At 40.9% G+C, this 21,985-nt stretch overlaps 1 protein-coding gene across 2 annotated transcripts in view; it reads left to right on the top strand.

The window, feature by feature from the left end:
- HELQ (helicase, POLQ like) overlaps window positions 1-21,985 on the top strand; it is a 67,073-nt gene that overhangs the window by 2,023 nt on the left and 43,065 nt on the right. Inside the window, exons 2-8 of one of the 2 annotated variants that reach the window (XM_040326428.1) lie at window positions 891-993; window positions 6,471-6,899; window positions 8,073-8,775; window positions 13,402-13,580; window positions 15,649-15,849; window positions 19,021-19,093; window positions 21,250-21,347. In XM_040326428.1, coding sequence (XP_040182362.1) covers window positions 6,705-6,899; window positions 8,073-8,775; window positions 13,402-13,580; window positions 15,649-15,849; window positions 19,021-19,093; window positions 21,250-21,347 — 1,449 coding nt within the window. In that variant the 5' untranslated portion in view covers window positions 891-993; window positions 6,471-6,704. The remainder of the gene's footprint in view (window positions 1-890; window positions 994-6,470; window positions 6,900-8,072; window positions 8,776-13,401; window positions 13,581-15,648; window positions 15,850-19,020; window positions 19,094-21,249; window positions 21,348-21,985) is intronic. The other variant, XM_040326418.1, reaches the window with a different exon arrangement.

The following is a 21,985-nucleotide window of genomic DNA, read 5'->3' as shown; positions in this document are numbered from 1 at the left end:
TTCTTTCCTGCCGCTGTCACAACTCTGGAGACCGCTAGCTGGGATAAGAAGCAGAGTGCAGTTGGTATCACTCCACATGGGACAGGAGCCAGCACTACAGAGGAGGCATCGGATTATGCGGCTCTTGCTCCATACTACAGCTCCAACTATACAAGTAGTCCCTCTGCATTGCACTCTGTTTGTTGCTCTGAGATAGCGGGTCAGCAAACCCAGACCACGATCTACTGGTTGTTGACCCTAAACCTTTTAGGTGCTGACTAAACATGAGCATGATGTTTATCCCTTACTGGACCCATGCCTTATTAGTGGAGGGTTTTTGTCAACAAAGATCATGTATTAAAATCCCATTTGTAGCCACTGACAAGGCATAGTAGTATACAGCTATGCTGTTCAAAGGTTTGTTCAGTTTTTAAAGTATAACTAAAGGCAAACTTTTATTTTTTTTGGATAGAGTGGAGATGAATTAGAACACCTGTCAGTTTTGTGCCCCTGTTAGGGAGATTCACCCTTCCCTGTTTACTATCATCACTGGGAGTGAATGAAAATCTCAAATTTTGAATGGTCACCAGAACAGGAAAAGAGGGGAGGTTTTACAATGGAGACACTAATTCTGGTGACACCAAGGAATTTTCCTCTCACTCGCTGTTTTGGCTATGTGACAGGACGTTTAGGGAAATTCCCCCAATGGGACACAGAAGGCAAAAAAACCTGACCAGGGGTTATAACCTTCCCATAAGCAGGCTATAGATGGATTGAGTTTTGGTATGGTAAGATGATTGAAACAGAAAGGGCATATTGAGCCAACCAACCGTTGTTGGTGTGGAGTTTTAATTCACCGATTTTCAGACCGAGTAATCCCATTAAATTTACTTTCTGATTCTGTCTGACAGATGATGACTGTCAAGCAGGACCTGCAAGACATTGTCGTGATGGCAGTGATTGACTGGTGATTCGCCACAGGTCTAGGGGGACATTAAAGATAAGTTCATGCAGGTATGGGAGCTTTCAGCTACCTTATTATTTGATCCTCTTTTGTGCCATTGTTCAATCATTCTCCCAGTTAGAGATGTGCACAATGGGAAAAAAAAAAAAAAAATTGTTTCAGATTTATTCATTAAAAAAGTAAAGAGTTTTTTATTTTATTTTTGGAAACATACTTACCTCAGTGGATGCAACATCGGTCCCCCGGCCCCTCTGCACTGAGAACCGAGCGATCGAACATCGCTGATCGCTCAGTTTTCAGAGCTCCGTGAGCAGAGAGCTGGAGACTGTCAGTCACAGCTCTCTGCTCTGCTTCTTCCTTGCTCATTGGAGCACTGGGCTGTGGAAGGGGCGGAGTGGCCAGTTTAGGCTCTCAGCGGCTCGCTGAGAGGCTGAGTCGAGTGTGAGTCCAGGCACCTGGCAGATCCCGACTCCATGGTTGTGATAAAGTCCAAGACAAAGTAGAGAGAGAAAATAACCGCTCAGTAGTCTTCAAAGAACCTCCTCACTGGAAAAAAACCATGGGTGCCGGCAGTGCAATTGTGATGCAAAAAAACGAAGAAAACTTGGACAGCCGCACTCCAAAAATGTTCTTTTAATTAAAATCGATCACAAAATGAACATGCCACAGCAAAAAAATTGGAACAAAAGCGAACGTTTCGCACTGTAGCTTATTATATTTAACATATTTTTTTAGCACTACAATACACATGATCCGGAGATTAGGGATCTTGTTTAAAAAAAAAATTCTATACATGAAAACACACATTTTCTGGTCACCCTATGCATGATGTTCACATCTTGGCTCTCACTATATATATTTTTTTTGTTTGTTTTGTTTCGTTTTGGTATTTATCACCCAATCCACAAACAACACATATAAACAGTGGTTTATGGATACCACAACACATACATTCACACCCTACAGCATTATGCATAGAATTTATCACCATATCACTATTTTTTGTGATCTTTATCATTTCTTCTTACTACACACCAATATATTCGTTACATATCCATTTTTTGACTTCATTTATTTCTTTATTCATTAAGGCTGCATTCACACCTAGGCGTAGACGATTTGCGGCGTTTTTTACCGCGACAAATTGTGGCGTTTTTCCCCCGGTTTTGTACAGGTCATTGGCATCAATGTAAAACGCCCAAGCCGCCCGATTCGCGCGTCAAAAAAGGGTCCGGGACTTGTTTGAAATTCAGGCGTTCGGCGTTCTTTCGGCGTTTTGCGTTGGAGATGTGAACCATCTCCATAGAGAATATTGTTATTTTTCCCCTCTAGCGTCTTTGAGCGTCGCGCTTCAGGCGACAAAACGCTCAGGTGTGAATGCAGCCTAAGTCACCCCACACAACATATCAAGATACAATTCACATTCATTGTCACACTCTTCCATTTTTCTCCTTGTTTCATCACAACATCCAAACAAACAATACATATAGATTTGTAGATAGTATATGGGTATGTGCATGTCTAGATTCACCTGGGTTCACAGGAGACACTAGTTTACCAGTTTATTGCTCGTTCACTAGGCCTCCAATCATCATCTCGCTGATCATGTGACCAGTGAGGTGAAGTATATATATTTTCAACAATCATTTGATGTGTGTACCAGCTATGACTAAGCACTGAAGCTGCAGTGCGAAACGTTAGCTTTTGTTCCAATTTTTTTGCTGTGGCATGTTTATTTTGTGATCGATTTTAATTAAAAGAACATTCTTGGAGTGCGGCTGTCCAAGTTTCCTTCGTATTTTTGCATCCATGGTTGTGATGATTCGATGCCTGGACTGAAAGCAGTGACGTCAGCAGAGAGCGGTCTTCAGTCTGCTCTCTGCTGAAATGGGTCACACAAATTGCACCCCTGTGATCCATAGCAGAAGTCCAGCTAAACAAGCTTTGGCTGGACTTCTCCTTTAACCCCTTCCTTACCGGCGCATTGTAAAATGACGCCGGCAGGAACCCTCCCTCGATCCGGTTGGACGTCATATGACGTCCTGTGTTCCCGGCGATCTAGGGCGCAAGGTGCCCGGTGACCGCGATTGCTGCCGGGCACCCACGATTGCCAGTGATCACCGTAGGAATGTGGATCTGTGTGTGTAAACACACAGATCCACCTCCTGTCAGCGGTGAGGAGACCAATGTGTGTTCCCAGTACAGAGTCCCCTCCCCCCCTACAGTTAGAACACACCTTAGGGAACATATTAACCCCTTCAGCGCCCCCTAGTGGTTAACCCATTCCCTGCCAGTCACATTTACACAGTTATCAATGCATATTTATAGCATTAATCGCCGTATAAATGTGAATGGTCCCAAAAACGTGTCAAAAGTGTCCGATGTGTTCGCCGCAATGTCACGGTCACAATAAAAAATCGCGAATCGCCACCAATACTAGTAAAAAAATTAATAAAATAAAAATGCCATAAATCTATCACCTATTTTGTAGACGCTATAACTTTTGCGCAAACCAATCAATATACAATTATTGCAAATTTTTTTTTATTTTTTTTACCAAAAATATGTAGAAGAATACGTATCGGCCTAAACTGAGGATTTTTTTTTTTTTTTTAAATTGATATTTATTAAATAAAAAAGTAAAAAATATTTTTTTTTTTTTTTTTAAATTGTCGATGTTCTTTTGTTTATAGCGCAAAAAATAAAAACCACAGAGATGATCAAATACCACCAAACAAAAGCTCTATTTGTGGGGGGGGGGGAAACATAAAGATTTAGTTTGGGTACAGTGTTGCATGACCGCGCAATTGTCATTCAAAGTGCAACAGCGCTGAAAACTAAAAATTGGTCTGGGCAGGAAGGGAGTGAAAATGCCCTGTATGGAAGGGGTTAAGTAAATCATTTTTGTTTTGTTCTGTTAGAATATTTTGTTTTTGGAATTTGTTTTGTATATTGAGATTTGTTTTGTATATTTGTTATTCCGAATCGATTTGTATTTTCAGAAGTTATTTCGTAAGATTGGCTATATACGTTTTGACTTGTTAATTTGTTATTTTGGTAGATTACTTATGCACACCGAGTCATCTCTCTTAGTCCAACCCACAAAGGGAATTGGAATGAGCCGATTGGATGATATCAACTGGAGTCCCTTGCATCCAAAAGTAACAAATGGCACAAAATGTATTTTGGATTCATCTGTTATTCTGATGGATCCTCCGCCATGCAACCCAAAACACAATAAGGAGGAATCATTTCATTTTTTATTAACTTAGGGCCAAATCCTCAAAAGGGATACGACGGTGTAACTGCTGTTACGCCGTCGTATCCCTGGTCCTAACTATGCAACTGATCCACAGAATCAGTTTTCCATAGTTAGGGAGAAGATCTGGCATGTGTAATTGAATTACACTGCCGGATCTTAGGATGCAGTACCGCATCCGCCGCTGGGGGCATTTCGTGTCGAAATGCCGCCTCGGGTATGCAAATTAGCACTTACGGAAATCCACGAAGCTTTTCTGCTTCGTTTTTTCTCCGTAAGTATTAAGTTGTATACGCAAAATTAGGGCTGCTTTTACATGGTGTAAAGTTAGTACACCATGTAAAAGCAGACCCTTCTGTCTCGCGACGCGTTTTTTTTTCGAATTTGAATTTTTTTTTTCGCGCCGTATCTTTTTTTTTTTCCCGACGCAACTTTATTGACCCGTCGCAATCCACAAAGCCAGACGTAACGTAATTTCGCGCTATGCACGTCGGGAAAATGACGTCACAAGCATGCGCAGTACGGGCGGCGCGGGAGCGCGCCTCATTTAAATGGGAATCGCCCCCATGAAATGAGAAACGCCTTGCGCCGGCGGAATTTAAGTTACACGGCCAGAAATTTCTAGGTAAGTGCTTTGTGGATCGGGCACTTGGGTAGAAATTTTAAGGCAGTGTAACTTAAATTAGAAATTCGCCGTTACGCCGGGTCTTTGTGGATTTGGCCCTTAGTGTATATATTGCAAAGATTACTGTATCTATTGTAATAAATATTCTCATGATCAACCCCAATATAAGAAGAATCTACGCTTGGTAGAATAAAAAAAAATGGATCCGAATCATTCGTTATGTTGTTACATTATTTTGGATGCTTCAAACTTAAAGTGGAGGTTCACCCTAAAACAATTATCTAACATTACATCCAGCATACTAACGACATGTACAGTATGCTGGTATTTATTTTTTTTCTCCGTACATACCGCTTTGTTGTTCTTTTCCCTCCGGGTTCTGATTCCCGCGGGACTGGGCGTTCCTATTGAGAGGTTAGATGATAGATGTCTGGTGAAAACTTCCCATGGCGCATCACCAGTTCTCCGTAAATAGCCAACCTGCAAGTCGGCTCTATATGGTGCCTGCGCAGTCAGCTCTACACGGCGGGTGCAGGCGCCATATAGAGCCGACTTGCAGGTGGGCTATTTACAGAAAACTGGTGAGGCACCTTATGCGCCATGGGAAGTTTTTCACCAGACATCAATCATCTAACCTCTCAATAGGACCGCACAGTCCCGCGGGAATCAGAACCCGGAAGACGGGGGGAAATAACAATATAACGGTATGTACGGCAAAAAAAAATAAAAAAAGCCAGCATACTTTACATGTCGTTAGTATGCTGGATGTAATGTTATATAATTGTTTTAGGGTAAACCTCCACTTTAAACAAAAGGCCCAAGCTATTGTTTCATGTCATCCAATCGAATACAAATGAATTAGCTATGTTCATTATCATTTATTTTGGATTAGTTGAAATGCGTTACTATTGTGATTCAGAAATTCAGATGTATCCAGATCTTCAAAGAATGTTAATTTCATCCAAATTTTGATTTGTAACTAAACTAATTGCACATGTCTACTCCCAGTAGGAAGTGTCCATGCACACTACTGCGTCTTTTCAGCTTCAGGGTCTAGGAGCAGGAAAAACAAGTTTCTTGGAACATTTTTCCAGCATAAACACTTCTAATAACGATTAATAATTGAGCTTTAGTTTTTCCTTTTTACTGCAAAAATGCTCACACTCCTAAAATTCTACTACAAAAAGCTATTACCATTTTTTTTTATGCAGCATTGTTTTAGCTTACAAAAGTTGAATGTTAATTTATTAAAACAAAGTGGTTTGGAAAAATACCAGATTATGGCCACTAGATGGAGCCGAGAAACATATGAAATAAATACTTATTTAGCTCCATCCAGTGGTGATAATGAAGTATTTCCCTGAACCATTCTATTTTTCAGAACTTTTGGCCTGCATAGAAGATAGAACATTCAATTTTCTTTGGGACTATTCTGGTGAGACCTGAACACTGGGTCTGCATGCTTTCATGGCCGTATTAATAATAGACTAACAGAGCATGTGCTGTTCTAAATAAAACCTGTACCCATGCTTGAACACATTACTGTCATTTATTTAATATTGCCATTATTCCACTTATTTCATGACTGTTATTTGTTTGATATTTTTATTGACAGTTAAAAATGTTTCCATTTTCTTTTTCAGGTGGTGATCCTATTGCTTACAGAAACGAATCCAAGTTAAATAAAGTTGAAACACGATGATACATTATATTACTCTATATCTTGGAAATGAATGTGTTCTGGCATCTTAAAACATTGTGCTGCATATACAGGAATGGATGGACTCACAGTATACTGACAACGATTTCATTTTTTTTTTTTTTTCAAAATGAATTTGCAATCAGAAAGTATTTAGTATGGAAATCATCCTTTTAGGATGATGGAAAGTGATGGACTAAGGATTCAGAGGCGTGTAAAGGTCCGGAAAAGGAGTTTATCTTCAGGAAATAGTCTCCTTACTCCAGCTAAAAAGAGGCCCGGTAGTAGTAGAGAAGATGTGGCGATAACATCTCCTTGTCATACTGTGGCTTATTGTCACAAAGAAGAGAAAAACATGTATTCAATCAATCAGGTGCGTGACCCTCAATACTATTAGTATGTTTGTAATGTGGTGATGTTTTTACACTCGTGTATTCTATTTTTGCTTGATTTCAGGATATTACAGTAATACCTTCGTTTGAGAGTGTTTTGCAAGACAAGCAAAATGTTTTAATTTTGCCTTGATATACAAGCAATGTCTTGATATAAGAGTAGCGTCATGTCACAACCGAGTATAAAAAAGAAGAAAGGAGCCTCTAAGTGTAGCAATATGGTTACATTTAATGAAGGTACAACATTTAGCAACTTATTGCTACACTTAGAGGTGCCTCTCTTCTCTTTTATACCCTGTAAAAAAATGCTTTGATATACAAGTGCTTTGGATTACAAGCATGTTTCTGGAACGAATTATGCTCGCAAACCAAGGTTTTACTGTATGGTACAAAGCACAATTTATTGTTTAATGCAGTAATATTTTTCAATGACATTTCTTTAGTTGATGTACCGTATTTATCGCGGTATAACGCGCTCCCGTGTATACCGCGCACCCCCAAAGTTGACCCGAATCCTGTGGAAAAAACGTTTTTTTTGTACTTACAGTTTTGGTGTCTTGCGCGGCGTCCATCGGCGGCCTCGTCGGGTCCGGCGTTCGTCTGCGGCTTCGGGTGTCCTCTTCGGCGGGTCCGGCGTCCTTCTGCGGCTTCGGGTGTCCTCTTCGGCGGGTCCGGCGTCCTTCTGCGGCTTCGGGTGTCCTTCTGCGGCAGGTCCGGTGTCCTCTTTGGCGGGTCCGGTGTCCTCTTTGGCGGGTCCGGTGTCCTCTTTGGCAGGTCCGGTGTGCTCTTCGGCGGGTCCGGCGTCCTTCTGCGGCATACTCGCGTCCTCCCCAGAGCGCAGTACACCTGTGTATTGTCGGCAATGCTCGGCTACCCGCGCTGACGTCCTGTACATCCAGGACGTGAGCGCGGAAGGTGCCGAGACTGCCCGACTATACCTGAGTGTACTGCGTTTGGTATATGTCGGCGCAGTATTCAAAACTCGGCGCTGGTTTCGGCGTATAACGCGCACCCACAATTTTGCCCTGATTTTCAGGGCAAAAAAGTGCGCGGTATACGCCGATAAATACGGTATTTGCTATATAATTCTGGATTTAAAGATAACGGTTATCAGAAGAGATAGAAATCCTTAAATCTCTACTATTTCTTTGTAGGACTTTGGCAGCGATGATGACATGTTTGGGGAATATGACAGCTTTGCTGAAGATCCATCTTTGCTGGCACAGGTGGAAGATTTGGAGGAAAAATGTCAGCAGGAGACTGCAAGTACTTTCCCCTGCACTTCTGCAGAAATCGAACTTGACCCAATTGCTCATACTTCAACACTAAATACAAAATTGAAATTGTCAAGTGAACAGCCACTACCACAGCAAATAAAGCAAAGGACGTTGCCACCAAAACTGAAAGATGAATCGAAAGAACTTGCAGATGATTTTTTAGATGATCTTCCTTGCTCACAGCTTCTTTATTATGAAAATGCATATCAAAATATGGATGCAGAAAGGTCTGCAATGAAGCAATCCATATATGATAGTGACTTGTATATGGATGCTTTAGATCACCTTAACAAAGGTGATGCTGCAGACACAAAAAAAGCATCCATCTTACCCCAGAAGGATCAAAAAAGGAAGAGTTTAAAGGACAGTCTTAAAAATACATTGGCTGGGAATGCTAAAGTCCAAACTCCGCATATTTTGAGGACTAAGCAAATGCAGGACACAATTCTTTTAGAAGAACTTGATGTTGCCAAAAATACTGTAGAAATGTCTTCCAGCATAGACTTGGGACCTTTCTATGGCTTGCCCAGTAAAGTTGCTGACCTCATTGAGGAGCTCAGAGGAATTAAAAAGCTTTATGGTAAATACAGTTTTCTTTGGCTGTTTTAATTATGAAATTTGTGATCTCTACCCTGAGTTTATGAACTGGGTTACTGAAATAATGCTTGATTTCTAGAGAAAAGTGAATCAACTGCGAGTTTAGGATTGACAGGTATCCAGGCAATAGACATTTAAAGCGGGAGTTCACCCGAATAAAACATTTTTTAACATTAGATTGATGCTCATTTTGTGAAGGGGAATCGGGTAGTTTTTTTTAAATCGAAGCTGTACTTACCGTTTTAGAGAGCGATCTTCTCCGCCGCTTCCGGGTATGGTCTTCGGGACTGGGCGCTCCTATTTGATTGACAGGCTTCTGACGGTCGCATACATCGCGTCACGAGTAGCCGAAATAAGCCGAACGTCGGTGTGGCTCTATACGGTGCCTGCTACTTTCGGAAAATCGTGACGCAATGTATGCGACCGTCGGAAGCCTGTCGGAAGCCTGTCAATCAAGTAGGAACGCCCATTCCCGCAGCCCATACCCGGAAGCGGCGGAGAAGATGCATCTCTAAAACGGTAAGTACTGCTTTGATTGTAAAAAAAACACCCAATTCCCCTTGACAAAACGAGCCTCAATCTAATGTTAAAGTGGAGGTTCACCCAAAAACCTTTTTTTTTAAGTATTTACATATTTTTAAGGAGGAAAAAGCAAGCTTGCGTTAATCTATGTAGCAGAAGGCACTGTGGAGAAATTCATTCTCAATGTTCATAACAGACGTAATGTAATCTGGATGTAGACAGATTTTTAGCAGCTTTATCTCACTCAGCAGTGATTGGCAGCCTTTCAACTCTCTAAGTAAACATGAATACCAAAGTTTCATCATTAACCACTTCAGCTGCGCAAGATTTTACCCCCTCCATGCCCAGGCCATTTTTTTGCTATTTAGCACTGTGCTACTTTAACTGGCAATTGCGTGGACATGCAACTCTGTACCCAAACTAAATTGATATAACTATTTTGTGGTATTTGATTACCACTGGGTTTTTTTGCGCTATAAGCAAGAAAATACAAAAAAAAAAAGCATTATTTTTTACTTTCTGCTATAAAACCTATCCAATAAAAAAAATCGAATTTCTTCATGAATTTTAGCCGATTATGTATTCTGCTACATGTTTTTGATAATGATAAAAAAAAATCACAATAAGTTTATATTGATTGGTTTTGCGTGAACATTATAGCACCAACAAACTATGGAATATATACTGGAATTGTAATTATTCTTCTACTACTAATGGCGATGATCAATGACTTATAATGGGACTGCGATAGTGCGGCGTGCAATCTGACACTAGGTTGGGGGGGGGGGGGGACTGACTAGCTGCCACTGACATCACCAGTGTCATTAGTACAGTGATCAGTGCTACAAAATAGGACAATCAAGGGGTTAAATATGTGCCTAACAATGTGTAAATTGTGCTGCTTTTTACTAATAATCTCTCATCCTTTGCAGGGATGAGAAACTGACAGATTGCTCTCTGTGTACAGAGCTCTGTGTTGAATGTCAACACAGGGCAATCGGCTGTGAATATACTGTACAATACAATACATCCAATAAGTCACAGCCAGGACCTGCTAATGGGCTACCGCTGTGTACAATCACAGCAGGAGCCATCTGGGGGTGCGCATGCCCATGCCCTGAACCCACAAGTAAGCAGGGACGTACCAGTGCATCACTTTGGAAACTTTTTTTGTGTTTAACGTTTTGAGGATCACAGTCCGTCTTTCTCTTGCCTTGCGAAAGAAGGACTGTGACCCATCGAAGCAATAAATGTTTCAACTCTGCTCGATTTAGAGACCGGTTAGTGCCTTCCAGCTATCTTGGATACATGAGAGTTTATTTGCAGAGGTGCACCCAGGCCCTTTTCTTGTATACAGAGTGCAGTGGCTACCTGTTGGATTATAATGGGATATTTGTATGTTGTGTGTACATGGTTTCCAATATGGTGAAAGGCTCTAGTGCTCAACTAGAGTATATGTGTCGGTACATCAACGGATTGCAGGCAACCATATTTTCTCTAATGCCAAGCATGCCAAACTGTTTTTAACTTACTATTGTATTTTGAATTTTCAAAGCTGGCACTAGGTAATAATGTAAAAGTCCATACAGCAAGAAAAGAGCTGATCTTAAATAGCAGCAGACATTTGATTATTATTATCATTAGAATGTAATCTCTGCGAGCTGGGCCCTACTGTACCTCTTGTATTGAACTGTACTGTAATTGTGGTGTTCCTCTATACATTGTAAAGCGCTGCGTAAACTTTTGGCACTATATAAATTGTGTATAATGTAGTAATAATAATATAGAGCTATCAATTTACGCAACACTTTACATACATATCATACATTCACATAAGTCCCTGCATTCCAGGGGCTTACAATCTAAGGTCCATAACTCACATTCACCCATACACATACTATGGCCAATTTACATAAAGTCCAATTACCCTACCAGCATGTCTTTGGAGTGTGGGAGGAAACCCTGAGGAAACACACACCGGCACAGGAAGAACCTGCAACTCTGGGCAGGTAGTGTCAAGGTTGGGAGTGTAGTGCTGCTAGGCAGCATGGTAAACCACTTACAGTGGGGATCGACAGTTTGGGCACCCCAGGTAAAAAAAATTATTAATGTGCATAACGAAGCCAAGGAAAGATGGAAAAAATCTCCAAAAGGCATCAAATTACAGATTAGACATTCTTATAATATGTCAAAAAAGTTTAGATTTTATTTCCATCATTTACACTTTCAAAATGACAGAAAACAAAAAAATGGCGTCTGCAAAAGTTTGGGCACCCTGCAGAATTTATAGCATGCACTGCCCCCTTTGCAAAGCTGAGACCTGCCGGTGTCATGAATTGTTCTCATCGTCTGGGAAGACCAGGTGATGTCAATCTCAAAGGTTTTTAAATGCCCAGACTCATCTGACCTTGCCCCAACAATCAGCACCATGGGTTCTTCTAAGCCAGGGTTATGCAATTAGCGGACCTCCAGCTGTTACAAAACTACAAGTCCCATCATGCCTCTGTCTCTGGGTGTCATGTTTGTGGCTGTCAGAGTCTTGCTATGCCTCATGGAACTTGTAGTTCTGCAACAGCTGGAGGTCTGCTAATTGCATATCCCTGTTCTAAGCAGTTGTCTAGAAAGCTGAAACTGAAAATAGTTGACGCTCACAAAGCTGGAGAAGGCTATAAGAAGATAGCAAAGCGTTTTCAGATGTCAATATCCTCTGTTCGGAATGTAATGTAAGAAATGGCAGTCATCAGGAACAGTGGAAGTTAAGGCAAGATCTGGAAGACCAAGAAAAATATCAGACAGAACAGCTCGCAGGATTGTGAGAAAAGCAATTCAAAGCCCACGTTTGACTGCACGATCCCTCCAGAAAGATCTGGCAGACACTGGAGTTGTGGTACACTATTCCACTATAAAGAGATACTTGTACAAATATTCATGAAAGAGTCATCAGAAGAAAACCTCTTCTACGTCCTCACCACAAAAATCAGCGTTTGAACTTTGCAAATGAACATATAGACAAGCCTGATGCATTTTGGAAACAAGTTCTGTGGACCGATGAGGTTAAAATAGAACTTTTTGGCCGGAATGAGCAAAGGTACGTTTGGAGAAGAAAGGGCACAGAATTTAATGAAAAGAACCTCTGTCCAACTGTTAAGCATGGGGGTGGATCAATCATGCTTTGGGGTTGTATTGCAGCCAGTGGCACAGGGAACATTTCACGAGTAGAAGGAAAAATTGTTTCAATAAAATTTCAGCAAATTTTGGATGGTAACTTGATGCCATCTGTGAAAAAGCTGAAGCTAAAGAGAGGATGGCTTCTACAAATGAATAATAATCCTAAACACACCTCAAAATCCACGGGGGGATTACATCAAGAGGCGTAAACTGAAGGTTTTGCCATGGCCTTGACAATCTCCTGACCTCAACATAATTGAAAATCTATGGATGGACCTTAAAAGAGCAGTGCGTGACAGACAGCCCAGAAATTTTAAAGAACTGGAAAACTTTTGTATGAAAGAATGGGCAAAGATACCTCAAACAAGAATTGAAAGACTCTTGGCTGGCTACAAAAAGTGTTTACAAGCTGTGATACTTGCCAAAGGGGGCAGTACAAGATATTAACTCTGCAGGGTGTCCAAACTTTTGCAGACCCAATTTTTTTGTTTTCTGTAATTTTGAAAGTGTAAATGATGGAAATAAAATCTTTTTTTGACATATTATAAGAATGTCTAATCTGTAATTTGATGCCTTTTGGAGATTTTTCCATCTTTCTTTGGCTTTGTTATGCACATTAATACAAATTTTTACCTGGGGTGCCCAAACTTTCGATCCCCACTGTATTTTTAAGACGAGAGCATTTCCTGAGACGAATGTTTAAAACCACAGAGCGGTTATAGCTAGTGTTCTCTTTTAGGAAATTGGTTTAGTTTAACCTGTATTCATTACAGGGGCCAGACTAAAAATTGGAGTTTATCTAGATATCATTCTTTTTTTTTTTTTTTTTTTTAAAGCTATAAACATGTGAAAATAAAAAACATGACCTTCATTTCAATTTAAAATCTGGTTTAAAGTATTCCATTTGTTTTCTTTTCAGACTGGCAGAATACATGTCTGACTCTGGATTCCCTAAAGCAGAGGAAGAACTTAATTTATTCATTACCAACAAGTGGGGGCAAAACACTTGTTGCAGAGATTGTAATGCTGCAGGAGCTTCTGTGTAGAAAAAAAGATGTTCTAATGATCTTGCCCTATGTGTCTATTGTTCAGGAAAAGGTGGGTTCTCTACAGTAGCCTTAGGTCTATGTAATGCTAGCAATCCTGTCACTGGTGGTAAGATCGCTGGGAGAGCAAAAAAGAACACTACTGTTCCTACAATGTCACTTCCTCACTGGTCAAATAGGCAATGGGGGTTATTTACTAAAGACAAATCCACTTTGCACTACAAATGCAAAGTGCAGTCCCTGTAGATCCGAGGGGGACATGCAAGGAAAATAGGAAAATAAAAAACAGCATTTTAGCTTGCACATGATTGGATGATAAAATCAGCAGAGCTTCCCCTCATTTCAGATATTCCCCTCAGATTTACAGCGACTGCACTTTCAGTGCAATTTCAAGTGCACTTTGCACTTTTATTGCAAAGTGGATTTGCCTTTCGTAAATAACCCCCACAGTGTATGCCCAGACTCCCCTCCCACTGCTAAAACCGGAAGAAAGATTTGTCTCAGGATAAGAGACGCTTGAGAGGGGATATGATTTCAATCTACAAATACGATACTGGTGACCCCACAGTAGGGATAAAACTTTTTCGCGGAAGGGAGTTTAACAAGACACATGGCCACTCATTAAAATTAGAAGAAAAGACGTTTAACCTTAAACTATGTAGAGGGTTCTTTACTGTAAGAGCGACAAGGATTTGGAATTCCCTTCCACAGGCGGTGGTCTCAGCGGGGGGGCATTGATGTTTTCAAGAAACTATTAGATAAGCACCTGAACGACCACAACATACAGGGATATATATTGTAATAACACACATAGGTTAGACTTGTGTTTTTTTTCAACCTCACCTACTATGTAACTATGTAACAAGATCTGCACTTTCCAAAGAGTGTAGAAAGAGAAATACAGCAGATATACATGTAAAACTTATGCAGGGAGATTTGTTTCAGTCCAGTCGAAAATTTGCAGTCCAGGGACCTCGCCTGTGGAATGCACTACCAACCACCATCCGACTGGAGTCGGACCACTTGGCCTTCAGGAGAAAGATTAAAACACATCTCTTCTGAGGTCAAGGGGTTCCTTACCCATGAAATGGATATAGCGCCCAGAGGCGATTCAGTTCGCATGTGTTGCGCTTTACAAGTTTCTCTCTCTCTCTCTGTGTATTATCAGAGGCTGTTCACTTCACTGGGTAATATGTGAGGGTTTACAACCACTTTAGGATGACAGTTGCGCGAGTATTATTGAACGGGAAATTATGAATATTTTTGTATAAAATATTAATCTAACTAGAGTCCCCTCACATTTATCCGTGGCATTAACAGGCAGTAAAAATGTAATGTCATTTATTACCATAGTACATGGTAACACATGCATTGCAGTGCCATTTATTGTGCATGGCATGGCAATGCACCAGCACTGCAGCGGTTCACAACACGCATGCTGTGTGTTGCAGTGCACTGCGGTAACAAAACTTGGGATTGGATTTTAGTTGATTGAAGTGCGCAGTGCAAGCATTGCGTTTAATATATGTGGTTTTACGCAACGCATAGTGGGGTTGATTTACCAAAACTGGAGAATGCAAAATCTGGTACAGCTCTGCATGGTAGCCAATCGGCTTCTAACTTTTTAGCTTGTTCAATTAAGCTTTGACAATGAAACCTGGAAGCTTATGCAGAGCTGCACCAGATTTTGCACTCTCCAGTTTTAGTAAATCAACCCTAGCGTGCATAATCTATTACAATGCTAAAAAAATATATATATAAATAAAGTGTATTCATCTCTACTAATACAGTGCATCAGGTGCTCCAAAAGTATGCAGTACTTATTATTTCTCTATTAAATAAATAAAGTCCATTGTTCACTAAGGGAAAAAAAAAAGCGCTCGGTGCTTTTGTTTGACTTGCTCTTCGATTCTTTCCCTTTACAGAATTAATTGCCAATGTGCCACCATCTTCTCACCAGATAGATTGATGGGGAGTGGGGGTTCCAGATGAGTCTTACTACTAAAATTATTTTTTATAGACTGAAAGCGTTGATTTTATTTGAGCTAATGAAACCAATGTGTCCCAAAATAATTGTTGGCAATTTTACTTTTATTTATTTTTTTATTTATTTTTTCCAGGTGCGAGGCTTATCTAGCTTTGGGGTGGCATTGGATTTTTTGATAGAGGAGTATGCTGGAAGCAAAGGAAGATTTCCTCCAATGAAAAGAAGAGCAAAAAAATCTCTGTACATTTCAACCATAGAAAAGGGTCACAGTCTTGTGAATTCGTTGATTGAAACTGGGCGGATTGATGATTTAGGCTTAGTTGTTGTTGATGAGGTAATAAATTGCCCAGATATGTCATCATTCAAACTATGTTTTAGCTCTGTAAATCTTGAATACGGTGCTTAAAGCGGTGGTTCACCCTTATTAACATGTTTTTAGCATAAAATTCGGCATAGTAGCGCGAGCTACAGTATGCCTGTCTTTATTTTTTTAGTCCCGTACTCACAGTGTAATCGTAGACACAAGATTCCGACCCCCCTCGGGGAATGGGCGTTCCTATGGAGAGGGAAGGTGATTGACGGCCGGCTCTGGCACGCCACGCTTCTCCGGAAATACCCGAAATAGGACTTGGCGCTTCACGGCGCCTGCGCATAGTCTGTGCGCAGGCGCCGTATAGCGCCGTGAAGAGCCGAGACCTGAGGGGGGTCGGAATCTTGTCGCTACGATTACACAGTGAGTACCGGACTAAAAAAATAAAGACAGGCATACTGTAGCTCGCGCTACTATGCCTCATGTTATGCTAGAAGACATTTTTTTTTTTTTTTATTAATAGGGTGAACCCCCGCTTTAACCTTCACATGTTTTTTCTTTGTTTATTATATATTCTTACAGAATCACATTGGCATGTACATTCACAGATTTCCAGCTTTTAAGACTACTTTGATTACCGTATTTATCGGGGTATTGCGTGCTCCGGCGTATAGCGCGCACCCCTAATTTTGACCCCTTTTTCCTGTAAAAAAAAAAATGTTATTACATTTTACTACTTACAGTTTTGGTGTCTTGCCCGGCGTCCATCGGCGGCCTCTGTGGTGTCCTCCCGGCTTCTCCCGCGCTGTTTTCATGGCGAATCCCCACTTCCCGCGCTCAGTTTGAAGCCTCCGCCGACGTATACTGAGCGCAGTACACTCGCGTATATTTGGCCAGGCTCGGCTTCTCACGCATAAACGTCACAGAGCGTGACTACGAGTGAAGCCGAGCCTGGCCGAATGTACCCGAGTGTACTGTGCTCGGTATATTGCGGCGCAGGCATTCAAACTAAAACCTGAATTTCAAGGCAAAAAAGTGCGCAATATACGCCGATAAATACGGTATATAATATATCAACTATTTTAACCTCATTTTACCATTCAGTAACCTTCACACTTGGTAGCAGGCAGACAAATGTGTTTTGCGCTTACTTTAAAGCTCTTTATGTATTACTTTAATGCAGTCACGTTGAATTTACAGTAATAAATATGGATCTCCTTTATTTTTATAATCAGCCAAGTTCTGCAACAGGAGTTACCAAATCCTGTGCTGCCAGCACATACAGTAGGAGACCCTGGGGGTGGGAAATGGGGTGCTTTTGTGTGAAAGCTAAGGTCTGCAGCCTGACTTCATTATTGTAGTACAATAGGAGGGTTATATTGGGCTTTAAAGTAGGCGCGCTGCTCTAATCAACATCACTCTTGCTTTCTGAGCAACATTGTTGATTTGGTAGTGTTCAAGTACTCATGTTGGAGAGCTGGGCTTCTTTTTGACTGTGAGACTCTCCTATGTGCTTTAGGTAACAAAAAGATAAAAAAGTGGCATATTTATTACTGAATATACCGACTGTGATTGCATTACAGTAATAAATTAATAGGGTTCAAAATGGGCTTTAACTGTTCTCCACTACCAGATGAATGTCCCACTACTGGGCAGTGAAAATCCTATGCAAATACTGACAGTTGTAAAGTTGACCTTTGCATAGCGCTTGGTACGCCTCCCCCTTCCATTCTTGGTTCTGGTAACAGGCCACTTAGGTTATGAGCACTGAATTATAGCTGTAATGGGAGAATATCAGGTAACGAAAGCACCTCTCTTCTCCAGGTTGACATGGTTCAAAAAGGCATTAGGGGAGTCAGATTAAAATACATGCAGATTCCACAGTGGACCTAGAAATCAGAGTTTGTTGATAGGATGAATGAGCTTATTGAACAGTTGCTCTTTCACTGTCCTAGTCTTCATCAATTACAGAGAAAAGTAAATGGTTTGAACATTGTATAGTGTCTGACAGGGGTATCTAGATTAGAAAACTAGCTGAACAAAATTACACGTTTCTGGCAGGTAAGCTAGTATACACATATTTAAGGGTGTATATATTTATTTACTAACATTTACAATTTGAAGTAAATGTGTGCCTAACCATCATGGGACAACGCAACTGGTTCACTTAAAGTGTATGTTACCCTAACATTTCACATTCCTGATATGTGTCTGTTTTACATTGTACTTGTGTTTTAACTTTTCTTTGTATTTCTTCCTTTGTGTAAAATACCTGGTGATTCTGCCAGTCTTCCTGCCTTCTTATTTCAAACTGACAAACCAGGCATAAGAGCACATCCATCCCAGTGTGGTCTGTTTTCTGACAGTCCCAGCATGGCACAGCCTGCCTGTCCTCCAATGGCCAAGACTTGTGCTGACATTCCTCTCTTTGCTTTCTTCTGACACACACACCCTGCAGTCTTCACCCCAGCTCTCTAAGCCCCTTATGCAGCTGAGAACAAAAATTATTTATAATATGTGTGTGAGAATATGTGCATACACACGCACGTGCTTTGCCTTGCATTTTTATTTTAAATTAAATGGTTTATTTTACAAGATAAGGGTTCACATATATAGAAAGATCCGCACACCAAGAGTTACTCTTTTAAAAAATCATAATCTTTATTCAGAAACCACAGATAAAAATAAATAAATAGTTTACGCGTTTCAGGCTATGAGGCCTTAGTCATAACTGAGGGTTCACATATATTATATGCTTTAACTGCTCTCAAATCATACTCGTCACACTCTTGTCTATCCGTACAATGGTATTGAGCCCTGTCTGGGCTGCCTAATTCCATCATGATGGATTGAAGCAATCGACTATATCAGGGATATGCAAATAGCGGACCTCCAGCTGTTGCAAAACTACAAGTCCCATCATGCTTCTGACTCTGGTGTCATGCTTGTGGCTGTCAGAGTCTTGCTATGCCTCATGGGAATCGTAGTTCTGCAACAGCTGGAGGTCCGCTAATTGCATATCCCCGGACTATATCAATTGTTCCTAAATCCTTACTAATTGTAAATGAAAATACTTTGTACTTATTGGTCTGAGTGTTTTACTTAGCTACATTATTGCTATTTCAGTTGTTGATTAGGTGTCAATTTGTTACTATTTGCAAGTCTAATGATCCTCTCTTGACATTTATCCAATAGTTGCATATGTTGGGTGAGGGGAGCAGAGGTGCAATTTTAGAAATGACTCTGGCTAAAATTCTCTATACCAGTGGTAAGTTATGTTCATAATCCTTTTTATATGTTAGTTGTATATATAAACAGGCCCTTTTAAAGATAAATGCTTTTAATTTATCTCTTAATAAATCTGCCATGAACAAAATACGGGAGCTTGCACTGGAGAAAATGCTAGCTGACTAGCTTTTAGGCTGAAATTTTAGCTTGTATCATATTTGAGGCACTTGCCTTCAATAAGAACACAGCCGATGAAAGTTGAGTAAAATAAATCTGTATAATTTTGTTCAAGATCAGCAATTTTCATTTCAAGGATTTTTATTAATTTTATATTTTCACAAATAAAGAATGTTCCAAAAAAATATAGTAGGGAACATTTGGTACATGTGACAAAGGAAAAACCAGAGATTGGCCGACATGGCCTCACAGATCATAAAATAACATGAAATTATACATAGGAAACGGCTAGAATTATTGTAAAATAGCATTACGCGTGTGAACAGCATTAACTATGATATATTTCAAAACAAGTTGTATACAGATTACTGGGTCAGGGATAAGTATGGGTTGTATTGCCCATAAATTCTCAGTTAAAAATGGAGAAGAGGGTGAGATGCAGTACCCCCAACCACCCCTAAGGGGATCATGCTGTGGGAGGGGGGGACACCACCCCGCGACTTCCTTAATTTTCGACCCTAGGCACCACTCCTGAGATTCATGAGTAAGGAAACGTTATTTAGGTACAATAGGACATTAAACAACCATTAGACTACCAATTGATAAGTATAGAACTGAGATTGGGTTGATATGAACAGAACTGATGTAGACCTCCGGAGCTGCCTAATAATCTACTTTAAAAAAAGCCTGTGTAGTGTTTTTTTTTATTCTTGACACGTTTCCCCCAGGTGAATGGGTAGGGGTACGATGTACCCCATACTCATTCACATAGGGTGGGGGGCCGATATCTGGGGGCCCCCTTGTCAAAGGGGCTCCCAGATTCCGATTAGCCCCCTGCCCGCAGACCCCGACAACCAACGGCCAGGGTTCTCGGGAAGAGGCCCTGTCCTCATCAACAAAGCACTCACCACCCCATGTTGAGGGCATGCGGCCTGGTACGGCTCAGAAGGGGGGGGGCACTTGCTCGTCCCCACCCCTCTTCCTGACCGGTCGGGCTGCGTGCTCGGATAAGGGTCTGGTGTGGATTTTGGGGGGACCCCCTCGCTGTTTTTTCGGCATGGGGGTTCCCCTTTAAATCCGACCCAAGGGCCTAGTATGCCCATTCACGTTGCGCCGTTCGCGCATGCGCAGTAGGGAATCAGGCAGTGAAGCCTCACGAGGATGGCGGCGGGGCAGCCGAGACCCAAGCAATTGCTCGGCTTCGGCTGCTGTCATGGCGGGCACCCTGGACAGGTAAGTGTCCTTATTAAAAGTCAGCAGCTACAGTGTTAATAGCTGCTGATTTTAATTTTTTTTTTTTTTTAAACCGGACTTCCACTTTACAAAGCACAATACGATAGTACTTGAACAAAAATGAGCTGCATGGTGGAGTTGCCAGAAAGAAGCCTTTACTGCGACAATGCCCTAAAAAAAAGTCAGTTGAGATGTGTCAAGGTGTTGTCAGACATATTGTAGTTGGAGCCCAACTGTATATAGCTATGAGCACCAAAAAAAAAAAAAAAGGTGCCACCTTCCACCCGAAATAAATTGCATTTTGTTGGTACAGTCTACAGTAGCTATCATTTTGTCAGTCTAAGTAACTATTTTAGTTGCACGTTGTCAGAATACTAGGTAAACTGTATTCATTACTTTATTTTTAGCATTACACTGTGTGATTTTTTTTTTATCTAGCTATCAAAATTTGGTATGGTATTGCATCATGATTCGTTTTTTGTCTTTTCAAGCTTATTTCCCCCCCCCCCCCCCCTTATTATTTACCTGCCAATTCTGCTAATATTAATTGCTGTGTTAGGGTGGCTACAATTACTCACTGCATTGCATCTATGAAGAATCGGCATTGTCCCTTCAGAACTGCAAGTCCCATGAGGCATTGCAAGGTTGACAGTTACAAGCATGATTCCCAAAGGCAGATGCATGGTGGGGCTTTCTTGTAGAAGCTCATTTGCAAATGATTGTGAATAAAACTACAAAATTGCAATCCTATTATCTCTAATATTTATCCCTGTACTTTATTTACAGGAAACACCCAAATTATTGGAATGAGTGCGACCTTAAACAATGTCGATGAACTACAACAGTTCCTGAAGGCAGAATATTACACAGATAACTTCAGACCTGTAAGTTCCTACCTAGTTGATTAAAGAGTGCCTCTTACCAACAGAACCTGGAAAGAGTAGAAGTAATGTGTAAATTACACTAGGCATAAGCCAAGTCCATGGATTGGTTGCTTAAAAATGTTCTTCTACCAGCAACTTCTGGGGACTGCTAGTTATAACAAATGCCTCTGGTGTCAGAGTTTTCCCAGTACACGTTTTATGTAAGGGAAGTGCCAGGACTCTAAAGTCTTTTAAGCTGGAATATTCATGCATTAGGTGGCAATGTAATCTACACACGGAATTCCTTTTGCACCACTTATGTTTCCTTGCTGCAGTTATCCACAAAAAAATATAGAATCGATACCAAGTTGTGCTAAGATTTCGGGGATGGATAAGTATACAGGCGCAATGTAAAAAACGGGTCCATGGCAGATTGTTGTTAAGGAGAGAGGAAAAAAGAGCTGGCACCTTTTATCACACAGGGAATCATTAATGATCCAGATGGGTTTTCTAATCCACCTGATTGTTCCTCTAAGCCCATGTTTCCTAAACTATGGGTAATGCAGACCATATATGGGTTGAATTCCGAACGACTTGTCGATTACAAAACGCACAAAATTTTCAATCTGATGGTGCCACCACTGATTTTGAAATTTGAC

The sequence above is a fragment of the Rana temporaria genome, chromosome 1 (assembly GCF_905171775.1).
Source record: "Rana temporaria chromosome 1, aRanTem1.1, whole genome shotgun sequence".
NCBI classification, from domain to species: Eukaryota; Metazoa; Chordata; class Amphibia; order Anura; family Ranidae; genus Rana; species Rana temporaria.
Note: the sequence above shows the minus strand (reverse complement) of the source record. Positions and strands in the feature narration are given on the sequence as shown.